The sequence below is a fragment of the Melozone crissalis genome, unplaced genomic scaffold (assembly GCF_028551555.1).
Source record: "Melozone crissalis strain CALT ecotype California unplaced genomic scaffold, PUWL_Pcris_2 ptg000034l_1, whole genome shotgun sequence".
Lineage (NCBI taxonomy): Eukaryota > Metazoa > Chordata > Aves > Passeriformes > Passerellidae > Melozone > Melozone crissalis.
In genome coordinates, this window is record NW_026535812.1 from 11912491 (window position 1) to 11932999 (window position 20509).

Sequence of the window (20509 nt, forward strand, 5' to 3'; positions counted from 1 at the left end):
TGCATCTTATTAAAAAAATAATAAAATAGCACATAATCTTTGCCCATCCTTGCTTCCCAAGACTGGAGACAAAGCTTACCTCAAGTGTCTGAGGAGCTGTCAGCCCCGTGAGGCAGGACATGGTTGGGTTGTTATGCCAAAGTTCATCCTTCTGACTTGTCCCTTACCCTGTAGCTGCAGTGCTGTCCTGGGTACAGCATCCCCAGGGCTCACAGGGGAGCATCCCTGGGAGCTGCCCCAGCTGCCAGAACAGCCCTGCACTGCTGGGAGCACACAGGCCAGCCTTGGCACAGCCATTCCATCCAGGAAAATACAGAACTTGCTCTCTCTGTCAGGGATAAAGAGCAACCGAAGTTTCATTAACGGGTCATTATCAAGTGCTTGTGAACATCATGAAATAGGCTTCCATTCACTCGAGGTTAACAACTTGCCTTCTCCACTGGCTCTTAGTCGCAGCCTGTTGGTGTTAGAGCTTACAATTTGCTAAGCAGGGGCTGTGCTGGGGTATGTTTAACTGAAGAATGAGAAACCTTGAGAGATGTGCACTTGAATTGTAAGGATCAACATTTTGAAAAAGTCTCTAAATGAAATATAAGCTAAAATATGTCATAGGAACAAAGTGCTGATTTTCAGCTGGAGGGCAACTCAGTGCTCTTGGGGGTTGGGGTAGGGAAGAAATTCAACTACTTCAGAGTTTCACAGATTACCAAGACACAATTTTGATAATGGGGTAGTGGGCAGAACCTTTTCTTCCTGCATCCTTTGCAGAGAATTCTTTGCCTTGGAGATTTCTCCAGGTACTAGAGAAAATACCTCAGTGAGCTTTTCTGAATTGCAAGTTTGCTGGCTTGTAATTTTCAGGCTGGAGGAGGAGAGCTGTGTTTAAATATGTGATCCTGTATTTCTCCCTTTATAGATCAGTTCAAAGTACTGTGATTTGTCCTAGTGAGGAAGAGAGGAGATAATTACGCTGGTGGGAGGCTTTGTGTGTAATTATGGAAGTTGCCTTCCACATAAATAGAGAGGTTTTGAATGCCTCATTTTGGAATTGTACTGTATTGTATGTGGCTTAACAAATATTTGTGAAAAGGGTTCTTCTAAGTTTTCACATATATCTAACTCATGCCATTTAACATCTATGAAACTTAAAAAAAATGTACTGCGTGCATATGTGCAATAAAATCTGTGTGTAGCACTTCAAACCAGTCATGAGGCAACATTAAAATCTGAAAATGCTGTAATAATACTGAGAAAATGGATGATTCCAACAAAGATAATGAATCTATGAAAAGAATACCTGTTGATTTATGGAGATCTTTTAACTTACAGATTAGGGCTGATCAAAGTCTTGTTTCTTCTATGCAGATGGTGTTATTAAATAATGGATGACATGCCAAAGTTTAGATCAGTCCAGTAAAGCCATGTAGGATGATCAAAAGGATGAGATCTCACTGATTATTTTCTTTTTGGTGAAGATTTTACATCACTCTTACCACCCAAATGAAACAACTGGAAGGAGTCACCAAGGAAAATTCTGCCCTCAGAGCAATTCTAAGGCAGAGTAACAAACTCCATCTGTGCTGGGTTCAGCACTTGGAGCAAGAGCTAAGTTATGTCAGGAGTCATTCAATTCCATTCATTCCAAAGGGCTTATTTTGGATTTACTTTTTTGTTGGGCCATTTGTTGTTTTATTGATGCTAATACAAGATGACAGTGAATTGTGTGCTATTTTTGCATGAAATGAATCTATATACTTTTCCTGTATGCTGTTTTTACAACAATTTGTGTAACTGTAGGGGTTTTTTTTTAAACAGATCAGAACAGTTACCTGTGTGCTCTAATGCCATGCCTTTTACAAGTGTGATTGATGTACAGTCTAAGGGGACTAGCTGAAACTCTTTGTGGAATCACTATACCTCCTGACCTTCCAAGCTCTTTATCATTTACTGTGATTTTTTTTTTCTGGAAGACTTTACTCACCTCTTTTGTTTCCCCTTCCCTGAAATTTGTGCACTCTAGCAGCAGGCATCAAAACTGCAGGTATTAAGGCACGGGGTACAGAATCACAGGAATCCAATAATCTCCTGACTGTGATAGATCGTGGCTCATGAGAATTAGTCTTGAGCGTTGTTTGATAGTTACAGTTTTGCACACAGGAGCTCTCAAAAATGCTCATTGCTGAGGAACTTACACCCACCCCTGCAAGCAAGAAGAATTCAAATGAATGGTAATAAGAATTGTTCATGCATCAGAAGGGGGAAAGAATGCAAGAAAAGTAATTTCTCTCCTGGAGCAGCCTGTCTCCTTGACTGTCAGGAGAAGGAACGCATACCTTAGGAAATCAGTCTTCTCTTGTTAATTCCAGCTGAAATGGCTCAAAAAGGTTTCTTCCAAGTGTTTTGACAGAAAGTACAGAGAAGGATAAGAGATATATTCCTCTGATACTTCAGCTAGAACTAACACAGGAAGGCTTTTAAAAAATAATATAGTGAGGGGGCTCTATAGTGAAAATGGGAGCTTATGCATTATTATCCAAGTTAAAACTTCTACATCTGAAAAATTAAAAAAAAAAAAGAAAAGAAGGAAAATCTTGCTAAAAAATAGAGGCCTCTTAACAAGTGGAAGTAAGGACTTCATCCTCTTGTCCAGTGCCTGGAAAAAACAGGGCTCACAAAGGTTGGTGCTGACAGCATGTCTTACGAGAGGAAGTCAGGAAGATCCGCATGCATCAAATGCAAAGCAAATAAGCATTTTAATTCAATCTGTCAAAATTAATTAGAAACAAGATTAAAAAGCTCCTCACAATCAGATGAAGCATTAGCTTGTTAACGTTAATTCCCATTCTGTTGTTGTGATAAACTGAGTCATAGCTATTTGCTTTGCAGCTGATCAGCTGCTCTGCAGAAATTTTGAGTAGAAAATATCTATCTGTAGTGACAAGCATGGAGAGGGAGGCAAGGTCTTGCTGCAGCTTCTGCTGCGGGAACTCCCTCCCCACACTGGAGAGCAGCACACCTTTCAGGGAAGGGGATGGGAGAGAGTCCCCAGTGTATCCTCTGAGGAACTCCTGAGAAAGCCCTTGTGATGCGTTTGCCCTGAGCTCCCCAGGCTGATCAGATCCCCAGCTTTTTGCTTGCAGCTGTGTTTCACAGCTGAACTCCCTGACCTGTTCCTGGCTGTGCATGCAGGAGGCAGCAGCTCCAGCCTGGCACAGCTCTCAGGGTGGTTCAGGTACCAATTCCCGGGCGCAGGGAGGCAGAGCTGGCTTGGGAGTGTTTGGGCTCATTTGTGTGGAGTGGGGCTGCCCCAGTGTGCATGAAATCATACCCCAAACTTCCTTCAGGCCTTGTGTCAGGTTTGTCTGAGCAGCTCTGCCGGGATGTCCCTGGACACTCTCTGCGTGCACTCAGAACTGCTGTGTGCCCAAGCTCAGTGCAGTGAGCTTTGGTCCAGGAGATGTCCATTGTCATCAGACCTGTCTAATACTAGGAAAATATTTTAAGTGTGTCATTACTGAAATAGGTAGCAGATTACAATTCTGTGCTGCACACATGATAGATATGTTAATAGAGAAAGTCTGAGAAAAAGCAATCCAAGGCATAATGTTCATTTTGCAGTTGTACCATAATGGAAGCATCCATGCACTTATGCTTAAAAAATAGATCTAGCTTTTCTATGTGCAAAAGTAAAGCTATCACCATAAATTTGTGGCTGTTTTGTTAAAACTGTAGCAACAGAGCCTAAAGCAAAAACATAGAGAAGGAGGTATATTTATTGCTATGTAATAGGTTAAAGTAGCAATGTAATTTTCAGCTGTACTTTGTGTGCTTGGAAAAATTGGTGAACGTGCATAAAAGGAGCACAGTTGGCATTTTACCCTGTTAAGAATAAACCACAAGTCACCTGCATTATTAGCCACTAATCTCCTTAGGCTCCTAATCATATCCCTGGGCTGGGAAGAGACGTATCAAAGTGGAGGATGCCTTAGTGTCCCTGTAACTTGGAAAGGGTTCTGAAGATATTTCATTTCTGCCTTATTTCCTAAAGTGACATGCTAAGTTAGTTGTCCTTGTACAATCCCTAACTCATTGAGACAGCAGTGAGTTGAACCAAAAAACCCCTCATGCTGCCAGGTGAGTTACTGGCCACTTTTTTACATAATAGCCTAGGTGTTAAAGCACTGATCTGTGAAGGGAAAGATCAGGGTTTTTGATTCCTCTTAGCCCAAGAGGGTTTAAAACTGCTGTTTATGTTTCCTAAAAATATCCTAGCAGGCATGATAGAGATCAGCCTGTGTGGAGGCTCTGCTTTCTCTCTTCAGTCCTGCTGCTGAGGTTGTACTGTTGTGTGAGTGAGAATGCAAGTTGGGGAGATGACAGTAGAAAAATATTGCATTCAATGTGGACTGCATATGTGTTATATTTTAATACTATTCTTTCCTTATATTTTAAAATCTAAGATATTATTGAATTGACAATCAAAGATTACTAAGCATAATACTGTTTTTATATTGCCTCTTTAAATTTGTGTGGCAACTTATGGAACAATCTGGTATAGAGTTGTTTTATCTGCATTTTCATGGATCATTAGCAAACAGAATTTTCTGCATCACACAAATTGAAAGTCTCCAGTTTAGCTGGGAGGACCAAGCCCTAGTGACCAATCACAATCTTAATTCACTCCTGTTCCATCTGATACTTGCCATGATACAAAACATCAATAGCAATTTAACTGTGTCATAGCAGCCTGTATGGATGTATTTTTTACCACTGAGTTTTAACTAAGTGGGAATAAGCCTCATATGCAGTCATTTGTGCAGCAAGTGTAACCATATTTTATGCAGTTGAAACTTTTGGATGCCTGCGGTAAATGAAAAGCACTCTATGGGCTCTTGAATTATTGCATATTTCATTATAATGTAACTCTGTATTAGATATTCTATTTATGCAGAATCCAAAAATAGTTCATGCTGCGTAGCAATGCAAATTTTGGTGAATAATCCACAAAGAATTTCAAAGCCTTAACCATTTGTGACATGCACTGTTCTGTATCTTTAATGAGGACTCAACCTTTGAACAAATTATATTGGCCTTTTTATGAGTAAAAACCATTTCTGTGCTTCCCTGTTAAAGAACAGTCTATCACTTCTTAGCTTAATGATATCAGAAATGTTAGGGGTTATTGTTACTGCTGAAAATTCTTAGAACTGGTTTTAGATGTTCTATCAACAGAAGAACAGTAAATCAGGTCTCTGCACCTGAGGGCTGTCCCCCTTCCCACCTGAGAGCTGATCCCCAGAGAAGGGAACAGCACCAGCAAGGCCATGGCTGTGCAGGACAGTGCAATGGCTGAGGAAAAATCCACTTTCCTCACACTTCACCTCAAGGAACCCAGCTTAAACCAAGGTAGAATGAAGGGAATTTCCCACAGTGTGGGGAAATGATGGATGTGAGTAGGGATGGTTTTTTTCACCTGGAGAATCTAAGGCTGAGGACACTGAAGCCCAGATGTGCAGTGAAGGGCCTGCAGTGTGCACTGCCAGCTCCCCTGCACGGCAGGGCTGTGCCACTGGTGCTCTGCTGGTGGAGGGATAGCAGCTGAGATGAGACCACGGGTCCTTAGTCGAACAAGCATCAAAATGAAACAAGAGGGGGACTTCCTCTTGAACTATTTAAGACATGTTGGAAAGCTGGGGCTTTCTACTGTTTAAAATAGATAGCACTGATCAGAAATTTGCCTACTGAGGATATAATAAATAACAATTTACAGAATCAGTTCAGAAAAGCATCAGCTTGCTTTTAGCAAATTGAGTAAAACATTTCTTATAAGCTCCTAATGAACAAATAGCAAAGCACTCCAAGTCTATCAGCACTTGGAATTTTTTAAAATTTGAATGAGATTTTACTATTCAAAGCACAACTGTGTTCAGTACATAATTACATGGAAGAACAAAATAAAAAAATCTGTAGAGCTGCCTGCCTAAATAAGACATCCTTTAAATAAGACATATTTTAAAATAAGTATTTAAGAGATTAAAACTTTTTTCTTTGGGAATATTTGCACAAATGAAAAAATTTGAAGAAAATAATCAGATCAAAATACTTATTCCATTCCTTCATGCATTTAAGCATGCATATCAAGAAGCTTGTATTATAGTGTAAGCTGTAAGACAGCCTTTGTCTTGGGACTTTTACATCCTCTGACAAAAGTTAAAGTGAGCTAGTCAGATGTGAAGGTCTGCTGCAATACCTCATGCAGACTTGTAGTCAGACCTATGTCAGTTTATTCATTCCTCTGATCTGTCCTTTCCACCTTTCCTTGGCATCCCCTTGAGAAGAGCTGAATTAAGAACTGGTACTAAGATTGGTTGATTCACAGTCTGTCTGAATGCAGGATGATGTTCATGTTCCAGTGAATCATGTGCCTATTTCAATATCAGAAATAGAAAATGGCTCTTGAGTTTTTCTGCTGCCAGAAATTGCTTCATTTTGAATTGCTGATTGCCTGAGTGTTCTTAAAAATAGAGGCAAAAAAAGTTTTTTCCTCTCACATTTGCACATTTGCCTCAGCCTTATTGGTGCTGCTGTGTTAAGGTGTTAAAGTAGTTTAACTAAACTTGAAACTATCATAGCCAACACAAACCAAGGGGACCAGTGGTGCTTTTTCTAGAGCAACCACTTAAAATGGGGAGGATGTGCCAATAATACAGAGCAATCTTCCAAATAAGAATTGTGTGGAAGGTCTTGTTCACACCTACTTGAAGGAACTGGAACATATCATTGACTTTATAAGGAGTTTGCATCCAGATATTAACTTTCTGTAAAAGAGTTCAATTCAACACTATTTTCTGATGGAAGATCATTAATGTGCTCTTTGCCATTCCTGCTTGATAAAATTAATCATCCTGATCCCTTTAGTCTCCCAGCTTTTACCGGAATCCCACTGCAATTTAACATTAATAACAGCCCCTTACTAGGAAGTATTACCAATTTCTTGCCTAGGTGAGGTTATAATTAGCAGTATCTTGCTGTGACAATTGCTGCTGTGAAAGAAGTGCCATTTATAGATGGTATTACAGATGCAGATGTGCTGTGTGCACATCCAGGCGTTCCAATACACATGAAATGTCTGGAAACACAACAGTGGAAGACATACATGCAGAAGAACACTTTAAAACACTTTAGATGTACTGCAAAGTAACTTTTTGCATATACAGAGGTGTAAATGAAATCATAGGAGACTTGAAAGAGAATTCTAAGTTATGCTTGATTAAATCTGTGCTATAAGCTTCTGGTACTCTGATATCATACTTGGGTCTCTTGGGTGCTATTAAGTATTGTCAGTCAACAAACTATAATTTCATGCTTGAGTGGACTGATACAAGCCTAGGCTTCTACTTCTTTGTACAGTCAGCCTTCAGTTTGCTGTGATAATAAAGTGAGAAGGGGAGGGAAAGAAAGAATTGTCACACAGAATGATAATACTTATCAGAAAAATCAGATACTATGATGGTTTAAGCTATAATTTGTTCAGGTCAATAAACTGTGAGTCCATTTACTTTACTAAGCTTTAGATCAACTCCTTCAAGTTCTGGGTTTCATTTGACAGGTACTGTAACAGGCAGCTATGCAAGTAGAAGTAAGCTGCAGAACTGGAAGGTGTTTTCTGTTTGGTTTGGGGTTGTTTTTGTTTTTTTGCTTTTTTTTTTTTGGAGCGGTTTTGTACTGGAAAGACTAAAGTGTATTTCCTCTATGAACAATTTTATTTTTAAATTATAAAACTCTATATGAGATTAGTGTTTGTGATTTCTATCTATTGCAGGTTCTAATAGTTTTAATATATTACATGAAAGAAAGTCATATAATTGCATAAAGAGCCAAGTACTTATATTGGGACACCTAGAATCTGTGAGAGGTCTCTGTATTCAGCTGAGGTCCTTGTTATCAGAAATTCAGAGAACAGCACACACAAAAGGTATAATATATCATGTGAGCCAGGATGTTCAATAGAAAAGCTGGTAATTCTAAGCAACTGTCCACAACAAGCTCCAGGCCAGGTTCTGCCTTTGATGCTGTGCAAAACTTTTATAAAAATCAATGAGCATTTGATGCAAAGAAATGAAAACCTGGCCCAGCACCTCTGATAGATGACAACAAGGATTTAGTAACAGTTCAAGGAAAGCATTCCCTGCTCCTCAGACTGCAACAATAATGACATGTTCTCCTGCACTTGTCCCATCCCTGCATTGTTTAACCATTACTTTGAACATTGATTTATTTTTTTAATCCCATAAAGCTTTTCCCATGTGACTATTTCTTCCTTTAAAGGCAAAAGCAATGCATAGTGTTTTGAAGGCTTTAAAGAAATCAAGAAGTTTGACATAATGGCTTTGTTACCAGTGAAGTAACACCTTTGGCAAGAAAAAGTCCTACTCCAGAATGACTTAGTATTTGTATTGTTTTATGTAACTTTAAGAGTTAAGATGAGACTATGAAAAAGCATCTGATTTTTCTATAGTTTCCCCTTGTCTGTTCCTTTCCCCCCTAATTTAATTTTTTGCTTTTGTTTTAAACATGTAAACAGGCCTTTCTGCAATGTACTGAATCTTAGTGTCAGGATGAAAGATCTAAATAGTAAAAATTCAAGCTTTATTTCCTTTTGATTATATTTTGTGGAAACAAAATACCTGAAGCTCCCTTATTCCAGGATTGTGATGAGGAAAGGGTGGGCTGAAAGATTTGCATTTTTTGATAAAAACATCAAGAAATGATAACGAATAATTATGTGTGTCTCCATGTAATGTAACTGTGAAAAGGATTATATGTCAAATATTGTAAAAAACCCAAAGATTTTTCATTTAATACTTTGTACTTAATTTTGCATTCATACTTGTTATTTAAGTCATGCTTAGTCATTTTTCACTGTAAAAAATATCTGGACATGAATGAGACTTTCAAAGAATTGACATAAGTTAAACATTTTAAATGAAAAGGATTTTACTGGCTTATTCAATGTGGAATTGTTTCAGAATTATTTGTCTAGGTTTCTTTCTGTGAATGGAGGACAAATTGAGGTCACTTATTATTCTGGTTAATTATTAGCCATGTTTATTTATTAGATTAATTTGCAGAGTTTCAACAATCCTATGTCCTTGAAAGGGTCAGGAAATAACACCAAATCGGCTATACTGATTATCTATGCTGCAGAAAGAACAATGAGCTTTTCTAGATCATGTTATTGAAAATATATTTTGGGAATGAGCTTTGAACCAAGTCCAGGCAATTTTTTCTAATGATAAAATCCCTTCTGGGACCCTCCCAGTGCAGTTTAAGTTTGCACTGTTTGAGGAAGCCTTATGATACAGGCAGCTGCTTTTGCTGAGCTCATGTTCTGAGATCCACTCTAACTCATTTACTGGTTTGTGCTTTCCTCTCAGCTTTTAGGATCTGCTTTCAACAGCTGCAAAGCTGATTTCTGGGCTCTCTTGGCATTTCTGTGCTATGCTGGCTACCTTTTCTGCCAGCCCTTCCTGCAGCAGTGCTTCTGTGGTACTAGCTTGGCTTGGGCTGTGTTATCTAATGCTGCTTTGGTTCATGATTGGACTGAATTGTCTCTCAGATAAGATTCTTTTCTGTTTGAAAACTGCGTATCAGAATGCGTTTCTGGGCCAAAACCAGGGCCCTATGTGCAATTTTGTTGTTTTCACTGAAGTGCTAAAAGAAGAATAAATCAAAATATTGATTTATATTGATAAACTTTTAGTTCTCCAGCAGGTAAAAGAAAACAGCATGCATGTGCATGCTTTCAGGCTCTTCCTTGCTTTTTTCTTCCAAAGATGTCTGTCTCTGATAGGAAAGTGACAAGCCAGCCCAGAAGGAAAATTCAGCTGAAAGGACCACAAAATGCTGAGTTTGTCTTTGATTGTCAGTTCACCCCAGAATGCACTTTTGCTTTTAGTAGGTTTTCCATTTTCTCCCAGGCACAGAATAGTACTTATCTTGCTCAATAGTCAGCCATTATGTCTGTTTTATCCACGTACAAAGCACAGGAGAAATAAAATGATAGGTGCCCTGATAAGGAGGATAAACTTTTGAAGTCTATGAAGAATGCAATTCTTTTTGGCTGATGGATTTCAGGCAAGTGCAAAGGACATAAACAGTTCTTTTTTTTTTTTTTCTTTTTTCTTTTAACCAAACTTAAAGGCATGAATTTCAATGGTGGACAACTGCAGTTTAAGCAGAAACACTTTAAGGAGTTACTTTATGGAGAATTGTCTCACTCTGCCCCAGACACCTGCTTCTATTCAGTGTAACTTAGTGTTAGTTCCTCACATTGAAAATAAATCTGTATAGAAGGAGAAAGCTCTCCTCCCTCTGCTTTCCAGGGATCAGTGTGTGTGAACCACTCAAAAAGCAGAGTTTTGTGCAAAGTTAGACAGCTGCATTGCTCTTTGGGGGCTTGGGGCAGTACCAGGGGTGCAGTAGGTCTGTCATTGCAAAGCTCCTGTCCAGCCAGCTGACAGCAACCACAGTCCCTGTCCTGCCTCCCCCTCACTCATGCCAAGGACAGGCAGCCCTGGTGCTCTGCTTGTGTTACTCTTGGAGGGCCACACCTTGTGCAGTGCCATCCTCATCCCTTTGCCACAAAAACAGGATTACACTTTGCTGCCAGTGGGACCAAAACTTCTCTTGTAATTTAACACAAAGTATTTAAAGAAACTTACTGTGCATTTGATGCCCTTGTCTCCCTTCCCTTCTTGCTTTTTTTCTGTTTTATCTTGCTCTGCCCATACACACACAGACTCTTGCCCTTGCAGGATGGAATTCCCACCTACTCATTCATTTGTTAGCTAAACTTGCCTACATCTGCTTTGAAAAAAACACAACATTTTAAAGATGTATATAAAATGCTGGATTGTAAATCTGTGATGTCTCTTTCTCCTGATAAATTCTTGAAACCTTTTTGATGCCCTTGCTTTCCCACTAGCCTTCAGTAGGATATTATGGCTTCAAATGGTGTAATGCACTGTAGGCTGTAAAAACTAAACTAGACTCACTGGAAGTGACCCCTGCCAGATGCAACTATTTTATTTTGCATTTTTCTTGTTTAAATTATTGAGATGGAAATCCAAGAGGATAACTCTACCTACTAAAATTGATCTATTCTTCATTTTTGTTATTTCAATGTTATGATTTCTTAGCCTAGATTTTAGAGAAAAATATATTTTTCCAAGGCGTCAATACCTGATTCAAAGGAACTTTTGCTGAAAGAATACAATCTTCATTGAACCCGTTTGGCTCTGGATCAGGCTCCTTATGTTTCTTTCAGAATAGAAATAAAATGTGCTTCTCAAACAGAATTGCAGGGATTTTTTTGCATAGTTCTACCCCAGCATGGCATTTTGCTATTGCCTAAGATCACTGAACTAATTGGGAATCATTCATAAAGACAGCAAAGAACAGCAAAACTTTTTGATTTCCTTAGTGATATTTCCTCCTTCTTGCTTTCCTCCCGTGAAATAAATATAGGCATAAGAGATGTCATTGCCAGAAGAGTGGGTAGATTTGTGTTAATGCCTAAGAGCAAATGTCAAACTATAGAAATGTCACAGTCTTGTATGCTTTGGAAGTATATGAACAGATATGTAGGCACTCAGTTTGTGGTGATTGGGCTGGGCTGAGCCCCATCCCCAGCTGGTTTCAGCTGTGAGCAGCAGGTGAGCAGCACTGACAGCAATGAGCCATGGAGTGCCCAGGGGCACTGACCAACCACCAAAGGGAGCAGAGGGCACACAGGTGCAGGGCATCAACAGGAGGGGATAAAAGGCTGGGCTAAAGAACAAGAAGGGCAGATGCTTGCAGCCTTCTGAGGTGATCTGATGTTACTCTGTGTGGGCAGACACCTGAAGCCTTCTGATGAGGTAAGGTGTTACTGTGTATGGAGAATGCTTAAAGCCTTCTGGAGTTGTATGATAATATTCTGTGTATCCTGGCTGTCTCAACTGTGACACAGTTTATTAGTTTGCTGTATCATTTCTTTGAAAACTTTGTCATAATCCTCTCTGCAGTCTTGTACTGGGGACAAATACTATGCTACGTGGCAATTTCTTCTAAATCTAGCAACATGGCTTTGTAATATTAGGCAAGGCAAAAGAAAGTTTGGGTGAATAATTTTTCTTTCCTTGAAAAGAATGTCTTTCAGAAGTATTCTTACCAAAGAAAAGCTTAGAGCTGTGAGTCACAGCATTAGTGGGTTGAACTATGATTCCATGGAGGAATATGGGCACACACTTTCAGGATTAGTGAAATGTAGATGTATTATTTGTAATAAATATATATTTTAGGGTAAAGGCACAGCTATAATCTCTGAACATCTGAATTCTAAAGAAAGATTACGGCTTGACTGGTAGTGAGACTGACATGAATAAATATGTTCTTTAAAAATTCTATTTTTTAAAATCACTTAAAATATTTTCTTGAAATGCAAAGGGACATAGAAACCAGAATTTATAGAATAAAGCATCAGGCACCCATATTCAAGATCTCTAGCATACAGATCATCTCTGAGAAGTGGTGCTTCTGGTGCCTTCTACAGACTTTTCATTTTGCATGTACTGCTGTCTGACTTTTTCACATTGATTTCTCTTTCCCTCTTCTGCCTCTGTCCCTTGTTTTCTATTTCTGCCCTTGTTCTCTTTCATGTCTTTAATTCATGCTTCTGTCCTGCTTCTGCATTCCACATTTTTTGCTTGCTCTTTTTTGTTTTTTATCTTCAGAGGAAAAATTCCCCCTTCCCCTCACCCTGTTGATCTGTTCCTTCTGACTTATAGTTTCTAGGATATACCACCACCACAGGCTATTTCTTCTGAAAAATGGGTGGTTAAAGCCAGTTGTGTTGGTACTCAACATTAACATTTAAACATATTTTCTCACTTCATATAATCTTTACCTACTATTTCTATGTAATCTTGAAGAATTATCCAAGGGAAAAATTTTAATGCTAAGTCCTTTTTGGCCTTTAAAACTGCTTGAGTAGATGAATTAAGGAAAAACCATCCATTTCTAACCAAAAAGTTGTTTTTCCATCGAAAGTCTCTTTGAAGGATAACTTCAGTTGAACTCTCCAAGGAAGCTGTATTCCCAAAGAATTACATTTTATCAGCTGAAATGTTTCATTCTGGTTTGCTGCAGCTGGTATCAGGAAGAACACACATGCAGCCTGAGCATTAATTCTGCTCAGTGGTGCAGGGTGACTGACCAATGGATGTGCTGCTGGATAATGGGGACAGCATTGGCAGGGCTTTGCCTGCTCAGCTCCTGAGCCAGGATGCACAGAAATCACCAGGTGGGCTTCTCCTGTATCCACTGCGTGCCTGCTAAAGGCTTGGGGGGGATTGTTGCTGTAGGATCTCACCGGCAGCTCTGCAAAGCCTGTGCAGAGTCAGTTTCAAATGACAGTAAATCAGAATGGTTGTGTTTACAGGTTTTGCACAGGCATTAGTGTCAGATTATATGTTCTGCCTTGGCTTAGGGAGGATGTTCTTTTATCACTTAAACTATTTTCCTGAAATGCAAAGACATGGAAACCAGACTTCCTGGAGTGAAGCACCAGACACCCATACTCACGGTCTGTACAGCACATGCCTCAGCAGGAATGTGAATAAAAGCACAAAGGTTTAGGAATCCAGGGATTAGGAAGCATGAGCTTCAGAATGTCCTGGGAGCTTTTCATAGTGGATGCCTCTTTCTCTGTTTTCTTAGAAGTGTGGGTAAACCAGTGTTGTCTTATTTTTTCCTTAGGTAGCTACTGCTTTCTGAGTATATGGTCAGGCAGCAGGCATTTGGCTGCTTCTGGCTCCAACCTCCTGGTTCCCCAAACACAGGATCTACAACCTATCAAAATAATGATAGGGTTGGTTTTATCCAGCAATTTAAGAAGATTCATTAATTTAAATGTATTGTCTATATGCTGCTGTAGCTCAGACCTCCTTACCTCCTTGTAGCCTCAGTCATGGCTGGACCTTGTGCTCCCTTGGATTTACAAGATTTCTTCTCCTTAGTAACACATTAAAATAGATTACACTTTTGTTTTGGTTTATAAAAGTATAATAATTTTTGGTTATTAAACATTTTGAAGGTGAATTGTAGTGCAGCTCTCATTCATGGTTTATAACAGAAAAGGATACTTGTGGTCAAAGCCATACCATATTCTGAACAGCCATGCACTCTCAGCTTTGGTTGTATTTTTATCCAAGTTAGGTGCACTCTGCAAAATAAACAAATGAATGAAGTGAGAAGCATTTTTATAAAATAAGTAAAACATGGAGTTCTGATATTAAGAATACATGTCAGACCAAATTACAATTAAATGTACTTTTTTAATTTAAAAAAAGCTTTTTTGTTGCACAAATGTCATCCCTGTGAATCAGTTCAGGAGAAAATTGGCTCATACAGCACATTTCTCATTGCTGCACTCATTTCAAGAATGTAGCATTTATTCTTATGAATGATTCCAATTTTTTAAGCAGTTGAGAAGTGCTATACTCTGAGATCAATAAAATGATATTTTGATTTAATTGCCGTTGTGGGATTACTTCAGTTTACTCCTACAAGATCAGAGGCTGTTTGTGTACGTCTAACAAAATGCCTTTCCCAAAGGGACTGAGATGTTGTAATAACTAGGAAAGTCCTTTCTACTTCCTTCCAAGGGGAGGGGGACATGAGTTGAATTGAAAAGGCTCAAAATACCCTTTCCATACTACAAGGGTATTAATTCTGTAACATGCTGCACAGGTAGAGAGGTGGACTATCCTTTTCCTCAGGGTCCTAATTTGGAATAATAAATTAGGAACAGTTATCTGTACAAAGACAGGCAGTTTGGTCATACTCTAGGTATCACATCAGTACTAGTGGAAGAATTGCTATCAGGATGAAATTAGGAATAGGGTGGCCAGTTCTCTAACAATATTGAACTGTCTTGGTTTTGTTTTGTGGCAAGTTAGGTTAGTTTAAATGAGAATATTTTTCTTTATGCACTTTTAAACCAATTAATCTGTTAATTTTCATGTTTTAATCTAATAATATATTAAAATAGAATACTTTATAATAGATTAATATACATGTAAATTGGTGATGATAATGTCAATGGTCTGACCCTCAAAAGTGTAAGGTCTAGTTCCCAGGCAACCTGTTCATGGGAACTTTGGAACAATGGGAGCATTGATGTAATTGAGTTTTGAATAAGGTTAGACAGAATCCATGCTGTAACTGTTCTGATTTTGGTAATGTGGTCACACTGAACATGCAAATGCACCAAATAGAACAACTATTATTCTTGGGATCTGTTTCCTGGTTAACTGATTTGACTATTTTAGCAACCCCTCCCAGTAACTGGGGGAAGCTGTGGGGGGAGGGGGAAGAAGATGATACTAATCCCTAACCAAGCAGCAGAACACTCTTCCAAGCTCTAAACATCTTAAAGTGCATTTTGGCAAGGTCAAGATTGGGTTGAAACATTTAAGCAGGAATTGATTGTAAGCAAAATCTGTGTTAGGTCAGAAGAAGAAGAACACTGAATAAAGGAGAGGGAAGGACTTGAGCTCACAGGGGTAGAGATGAGGAAGAGAAGGACAGGCATGGAAATAAACATATTGTCCTCATGTGTGGGGCAGAAGACAGCTTGTTAAAAGCACAGTGAGCTCTGTAAATGGCTTGTGTCCTTTGTTTGCATTGTCATGTTGTTGTTGGTTAATTCCTCTTTCCAAACTCATTGTACCTCTAGCTTCCTCTTAAGGAAGGAGGTTTCCTCACTCAGGAACATGAATTGTTGAAAGCAGTGGACAAAGAGATCTACACAAGAGTATAATCCCCCAGGGGCTTTCTGGTCCTGAGCTGGGCCTTCTTTTATTTCTAGTTTGACATGTGGCACCTTCCTCCTTTTGTCTATGAAATCTGTGTTGTGTTATCAGCTCTTGCAGCAGTGGGGATCTGGGTGGTTATCTGGAGTGCAGCTCCTGCAGAAACAGCGCAAGGGAGGACAGGAGATGTTGGTGTGAATGTTTCAGGGCTCTTGCAGATCCTTGGATCCTATTTTGGATCTTAAGATTTTAAAGAGTAACTTTTCACTTTCCCTACAGTTCAGAGAGGTAAAAGTAGTTCTCTCTGGGAAGGGAAAATGCCAAAGTTTTTCACATCTCTTCTTCCATATGGGAATTGCCCATATGGAGATTACTCTCATTAGTCCTTGCAATAAATTCACCAACCAGCTGGCAGATGAAACTGATGAGAACAGTGTAACTAAATTCCTTATTATACTTACAAAGATGTAGGGACAGTTAAATAAACTATGCAGATTAGTTTGACAGAGATGATATTGATAAGCATTTTGCATGCTATTTAGTTTTTTCCTGAGATCAATAGCCTATCTACGACTTTTTTTCTGAAGTGCTTGTAGAAAATAATTTCTTACCCTCTCTCAACTGAAGTTAACATAGCAGAATTTGAGATACATAAGCCATCTGAATGAAATATCCTATTGACTATGTTTTTTAATGGGAATTTAGTTAAATGGCTCACTTCCACAAAGCTTTTGCCTTTTTAAAATAGACCCACTTTATAACTATGCTTAGTGATTGTGTCCCTGCATTGTGCTTTTCAGAGTTAGCTTTTGGTATTTGTACACTGAATGTACATGATATGCAGCAAAGTGGTTTGTTTTACATACTGTTTTCTATACAATAACATATATTATTTTAGTATGTATTCTGTAGTTTCTCTCACAACTAAGTTATGACAGTCCCTCAATAAGCAAATGTCTATGAATATGAGGCTACTTCCTTTTGTTAATGCTCATGCTGTGATAATGATTTAATGATAAATTTAAGGGTGGCAAGACAGAATTGAAACTGAGATATGCTTCTGATGGATGATGATATGGTGTAGTACAGATGTTAATTATACATGAAAAGATCTGCACCTTTTCTAGGGAAGGAGCTCTGGGTTCCAGGTCTTACAGTTTCAACTGGAATTTGCTGCCAGCTGACTGCCAAAATTATTGGTTCATGTATCCCAAAGTAAAACATAATCAGAAGTGTAGAAATAACTGTGTATATAGATTTATTCAAGAAATCAGATCTCTTCACAGAAAATTGAATTTTTGGGAGGCAAAGGAAGGAAAGAAGGGAGAAAAAGATGATGAGGTAAGGAAGGAAAAGGGTTTTGCACTCATATAGCTGGTGTTGCATCTGACTTAGTACCCATGAGGTGGAAGGTCTCTAAGGCTTCTTCTGCCCCTAAAAAAAAAAAATCTAGGTATGGTTACAGACATGGATTGAGAGACTCCCACAAGGTACCCATGTCCTGGTAGTTAGAGTGGTCACAGAGGAGCTAAATTCAAATCTTGGTAACAGACCTTGTAGCTTTCCCATTCTGGCTGAGTACTCTGACTGAGCAGAGAGAGGCCTAGAGGTTTCTTTTCCATTAATTTTTGCTCTCCTTTAAACATCTTGTTCTTGAAGATATTTTGTTCTTATTTCTGATACAATCTCCCCTGAGCTTCAATTAACAGCACTGAGAGTGGGCATGTGGTTTAAAGTTCATCTGGGCAAGAGCTTTAAGTGGCAGTGGGAGGTACTGGCACCTGACCCAATATTTGTGCAGGGATGGATGTGCAGGAAAATCAACTGCTTCCACTGTGAAAGTCCAGTAACATAGGAAGAAAATAAGCTATGAAAGGTAAACTGAGTAAAAACATCACTTTGGAAATAAAGGGAAAGCAAAGAGAAACACGGGAGGAAGAGAAAATTAGAAGAAACAACCTGACTTGAATAACTATGATAGGTACTGAGCTAAAACAGTGAGGACTACAGAGAATGCAGCAAAGGTTTGAATTACTCAAATGTTGAGATGTCAAATATAAAAAAAATTCAGACAAATAAAAATAAAATTCTATGGGAGGAGGAAAGAATAATCAGAACAGCAAAACTTTTTTCTGAGGTATAATATACTACTATAAGGAATGCTGAACTGGACATGATAGGGCATGAAAAGTGTTATATTTATTTACACCTTCTGTGTTGTATTGCTCAGTTTTGTCAGAAGGGATAGGTGTTAATTCACAGAGCACAGTTGGGGCACTGGATGTGTTACTGTTGTAAATAAACATTATTATTTTCATTTTCAGTAAAAAAATGAGAAAATTAGATGCCTAGCAGCTTCTGAAGAAATCAGGTTTTTGCAAAACATGCATTCAGTCAATTTTATGCTGCATTCCCTGATCTTTGATAATTCATGAGTGCTGAGAAGGTGAAAATTTCTGCGGTTCTGTGTCTCTGTACTCCAGTCAAGAATAGACTATGGTTCTGTGTCCTGCTCTTGTTCAGAATTTGGGCAGAGGCATTGCTGGAATTCCTACCAAGATGCTTAGGGAAGTGAATTTAGCATGAGGCCCCTCAGACTCAGAACAAAACGGTGCCTTGCTATGGTGCAGTGAAGGGTTATGCTAAACCTTATCAATAGTGACTGGGTTGTAGAATGAAAGATGTGGTCGGTGTAAACAATGTTGTTTTCCTTCTTTTAAAAGAAACATTAGGGTAATTAGGCACCTGAGTTCTACTTGTTACAATGAAAATTGAGATTCACCTTATGTGCCTTCAGAAATGTGCAAATGTGTAAATGTTAGGAACACTCAGCACATAGGAGATATTAAAGTTTTGCCTAATGGTATTGCTAATGTATTTTGAAATGAAAAAAAGTATCTTATATCTTACTCAGCTTATTTTCTACATTTTTGTTCTTGTTGGATGATTTCAATTTCAGTTCCAGTTGTGCTGTCTGAAAGGGTGCATGGGATGGTATCACCAGCATCAGGCACTTGTTGGCTTTTTGCTTTGGCACCTTGTCAGCTGTACTGTGGCTTCTCCTCAGTCCCCCTGCTGTTGCACTCACTGTGCTGAGCCACAGGTCCTGTCTCTGTGCATTGACTGTACAGATTCCTCCTGCTGCTGCAGGCAGTGCTGCACTTGAAACTGCACCACATATATAATATTGATATATATATATATATATGACAAAAATGGAAGGGCACAGATGAACAGCTGCAGCTTGTTCAGGAGCCCCCTTCAGAGGCTTCAAGTTCACAATGTACTCAGGCTTCCATGTGAAAAATAACTGAAAAATATTTTCATACACCTGACCTACTAGAGTTGAGAATTAAAAATTCTGCTTTTTAATTCTGAGGTATTAAAGGTTGTTCTGAGATCTCTCATTTCCACAGGTGCAGCCATGATCTGCCAAACACTGAACTCTTTTAAATGCAGCATGTATGTCCAAAAGCCTGACATACCTGGCTTGCAGCTCTAGCTTTCAGATCTTCATCTGGATCTACGCCAACTCTGAAAAAAAGCCCAAAAAACCAAACCTGAGGACATATGGTAATGATCTGGTGTATATTAGACAGCTTTGAGTGTAAAAATGCTTCTTGTGTCACTCATTTCCTACTAGGTGAGAAATGAGGAGAAGAGCTGGGAAAACATCAGGATCACTTTTTAAATTAAGGAAGTTCTGAAGTTTTTAGGGAACTTAAGTTTCCATGTAGCTGCCACTCCTAACACCTGAGACTAGATCTTTCTCCTGGCTCTGATCCATCTCTGGGGAGAGACAATCAAGCTGTTACCCTGTGCTAGGAAATGCTTAATTGCTGTCAGAGGAGCAGGGCTGAGCAACTGCAGTTGGAAGTGGGGGCTGGGATTGCACAACTCCAGTCTGTCTTGCCTGTGCTGCATTGTGGATCTCTTGAGGCACTTGGAAAAGGCTTTACTTGGCACACCAGGTACGAGGAAGCAACCCAGAAGGGAGGGGAGACTGCAGGGAGTGATGTACAACATGGTGATAACCTGGGTGCCACTTTCCCATCCCATATGGATGGGAAAAAAATAAAATTGGCTCTTTAAAGGGATGTGGTTTAAAGGAAGAATTGACATATTTTGATTATGGCTGATACTCAGAGCTGAGGAGAAATGCAATTGAAAAATGTTTTAAGTTGAACAACTGAGGCTTGTGCTGATGAAAGACACAAGAAAGTATGGAAAGCAGTGAGGGATGATAAATAATACACCTTATTATCACCCAAATCTGAAGTCTACAGCTAAGGTGACCAACAACCCCCATGCACCTTGCAAGCTCCCACATAAGTAGTTGGTCCAACCAGAATTTTCTGATGCAAAGAAAATGTAGTCTTTCACTGGATATTAATTTAAGGCCACTATACTGGTTTTCTGATAGTCCTAATTTTTGAGTATAGATTTGCTTTTGGTAATAACACATCACATTATATTTTAAAATAATATTTAATATTAACAATTGCATACCTCAACATTCTTTCCTGTGAATGTTATGCATACACTCTTATTGGACTGGAGACAATGACAGGAACTATATGCAAAGTAGATGCTTTTTATATGTAAATACTGAATGGACAAAAAACCCAGACATTTCTTTCTATCATAGCTCT

At 38.9% G+C, this 20509-nt stretch overlaps 1 protein-coding gene across 1 annotated transcript in view; it reads right to left on the minus strand.

Moving 5' to 3' along the window:
- SLC9A9 (solute carrier family 9 member A9) overlaps positions 1 to 20509 on the minus strand; it is a 173459-nt gene that overhangs the window by 23244 nt on the left and 129706 nt on the right. The window contains exons 13-14 of the mRNA XM_054282689.1: positions 19343 to 19391; positions 14187 to 14266 (exon numbers count right to left, since the gene is read on the minus strand). Of these exons, the coding sequence (XP_054138664.1) occupies positions 14187 to 14266; positions 19343 to 19391 (129 nt within the window). The remainder of the gene's footprint in view (positions 1 to 14186; positions 14267 to 19342; positions 19392 to 20509) is intronic.